The sequence below is a fragment of the Volvox carteri genome (genome assembly GCF_000143455.1).
Source record: "Volvox carteri f. nagariensis unplaced genomic scaffold VOLCAscaffold_370, whole genome shotgun sequence".
NCBI classification, from domain to species: domain Eukaryota; kingdom Viridiplantae; phylum Chlorophyta; class Chlorophyceae; order Chlamydomonadales; family Volvocaceae; genus Volvox; species Volvox carteri.
The window spans coordinates 8,382-11,363 of NW_003307899.1; the positions used below are offsets into that span (position 1 = coordinate 8,382).

The 2,982-nt window shown below is 55.6% G+C and overlaps 1 protein-coding gene across 1 annotated transcript; it reads right to left on the bottom strand.

The window, feature by feature from the left end:
* Window positions 1-127: 127 nt before the first annotated feature.
* Window positions 128-2,754, bottom strand: VOLCADRAFT_101109 (uncharacterized protein; the record flags this gene model as incomplete). The annotated part of the gene is made up of 5 exons (XM_002959563.1): window positions 128-514; window positions 851-953; window positions 1,568-1,810; window positions 2,050-2,477; window positions 2,713-2,754. Coding segments are annotated over 5 exons (1,203 nt in total), but the record flags the coding sequence as incomplete, so codon positions are not given.
* Window positions 2,755-2,982: the final 228 nt, after the last annotated feature.

Consider the following 2,982-nt stretch of genomic DNA (forward strand, 5'->3'; position numbering starts at 1 on the left):
CCGTACTCCAGGCGCTCGGAGGGTAACGGGATGAGTACTCGGGCAGAAGGGCTGCGAGGAGTACCGGGGGAGGGCGGATTTGAAAATAAAAATTAAAGAATTTAAAAAATTAAAATTAAAAAATACATTATATTTTATTTCTTTCACTGGACAGACGGACGGGGAACATAATCCAGTCAAGTTTTGAAAAGCCGTAAATGACATTCGCCAGGAGGCCCCTCTCCATTTCCCATCCTAACCCCGTCCCACTCTGCCCTCCCAGAGCCCTCCGCGGCCAGGAAAGCACCTGGCCGGCCTCGTCCACCAGCACATGGCTGAACAGGACGGCGCTACTGCCATTGATGCTACTGCTATTGCCGCCGCCGCCGCCGCCAGCATTGCCGTTAGCAGATGAGGACGCGGATGCCTTCCGTGCAGCCTTCGGTTGTTGCTGCTGCTGAATTGATCTCAGGGGCTGCAGGAGGGCGGAGCTCTCATGCAATATTCCCGCGGCGCTGCAGCTGCAAACGACCACCTGTGTGTGCGTATGTATGTACGTGTGTAGGGCGGGAAGGGGGGATGAGAAGGTAGCGTTGAGAGGGTAGAGATAAGGAGGCCCGAGCGGGGGGTTCAGCCATGTACGGCAAGGATGGCAAGTATTATCTCCCCACTTGTGCGGAACTTGTAACTTGTAACTTGCAACCTAAGGAAGGTTATTGAAGTAAATGTTCTTAGGCAACAAATGCTATGCGGGCTACTCACTACTTCGTTTTCAAGCGCGCAACAAAGGAAATGTTGTAAGAGTAGCAACAATGTCCATAGAAATCATATGTACGGCAAAATATTACGGCAGAAGTACGTCAGCCTTTACCTGTGCACGATCGAGTTCCTGAGGGGTCGGCAGCCGAAATGCGGCGGTCGCCTCATCGATGAGGCAGTACGGCAGTACGGCAGCCTTAGCCTCAACCACACGCCTGTGCGCGGAGAGGGCAAACGGAGTAAACACGAAATGAAAAAGACGTGGGGAACGTGGGGGACATGGAGGGGGTGGGGGCCGGAAGGCCGGCAGGATGCAGCGACCAAATCTTGTGATAATGCCGACAAGCCGGATCAGTTACAAATCCAATTTTGACCCAATATGCAGTTTTGCAAATGGGAGAAAGTAGCCGCTGACACTGCCAATAAAATGGCTGTACGGTGTACGGCCTGTACGGATTACCAAGCAACGAACCCCGTACAATACAACCTACCTTCTCGGGTCGTTAAGCCGCAACAGCCGTCCGCCGCCCGCCAACTGGTCCCAGCACCGCCTTGCAAACAAACAATACAACGGTGGAGTGCATCACGGGAATGTACGGCAGGTTATAGCAGGTTGGGGCCGGGCACAACATGGTTATGCTTGCTAATGTTTTGTTTATAGCTCCTTTTCTCGACCTGTCAAAAGCACGTGCCGTACATTCCGCACCCCTTTCATACGCCTGCAAGCGAATGCCGTAATCTCCTCCTCCTCCCCCTCCTCCCACTAAACAAATTCGTTCCACAATTCATAATTCAACCTAAGCATCTTCTGTCGTACTGCCGTACTCACGCCAGGCTACTCGTGATTAGATCGGCGCTGTAGTTCTGCGGAGCCGCCAGTAGAAGCTTGGCGGAGCGGCCAGCGGCGGCGGTGGTGGCGGAGGGGTAAAAAGGGAAGGAATGCTGCTGGCGGCTGGTGCCCCCGGGCCCGGCCCCGCCATTGCTGCTTCCGGAGCTGGGCCGGAACATCAAGGGCGCGAGCTGGGGAAGCTCTGCTGCCTTCAGGATTTGAGCGTTACGGTCTTGCCGGTGCCTGATCGGGACAGACAGACAGACGCGTCACACATGAGAGCCTCTCTACCTAGCCGCCAAGACTAAATCAAAGTGCGGAAAGAGAGCAGTAAAACCAAAAGAGTGGTCCAGAAAGGAGGAACGAAATGCAGTTATTATGGGCCAACGGTCACTGGTCAACCGCCAACGGTAAACCTACCTGGCGGGCCGAACAGTACAAACGGAAGGTCACGTCCGGCGCCGCACAGCATCGCAGCGCACGCAAGCCGTTGCTCCGGATTCAGTGCCGTACCGCCCATCAGCCTCAGCTGAGCCGCCACCTCCGCCAGCTCCTCGTCGGCGGCTGCGTCAGGAGTGCCAACCTCCACCTCCTCCACGTCCTGCTGCTGCTGCGGCGGCGGCGGCGGAACCGCAGGAAACAATTCGTCTGGGAAGACGGGTAGACCCGCCTGACGGGACGCCGTGTCCGTATCAAGCTCCTGCGGGGGCGGCGGCGGCGGCCGCAGCTGCTGCGGCTGCAGCGCTGCCCGCAGCAGCGCCTCGTGCATACGGACAAAAGGCGTGCGGTCGAAGGAGAAGGCGCAATGCGCTAGTGGCGCCCCTGCCGGCGCCCCTGCCGGCACCGCTGCCGGCACCGCCGCGGCGGCCGCGTCCGCCGGCGCAGCCGACTGCTGCTTGCGGGCGAGCTCCTGTGCAGGACAGCATCGGCATGAAGCCCCTCCCAGGAGGGAGCGGACAATGAAAAGTGTTTCATTAAAATGATTATTTAAAAATAAAATAAAAATATTTTACAAATAGAAGATACATTTTGTTTTTCTCCAGCTATTTTTGTACAAAATCGAAAGCGGGACAGGAACTGAAGAAACTGCCATTAAACAAGACAACCACCTCAACCACCAACCACCTAACTACCCAACTACCCACCCGGAGGTCCTGCCAGTACGCCGGCGGCATTACTAGGAGCACCTGCGTTATGAGGGACAACAGGAAGCCGTACGTAATACGTAAGAGTTACAAGCTATTCAAAGTGCTCGAGGATCTTTGTATTGTATTGTATTGTATTGTATTGTGGTTACAGTATTTCCGCCGCCGACGCGGCGGGTGCCCTCACGAGCCGTGAGGCTCCAGAGCACGCTGTTGACGCTCATCAAAAACCTCAGTAAGGAAAGTAGCGATTTTCCTCGGATTGGTATT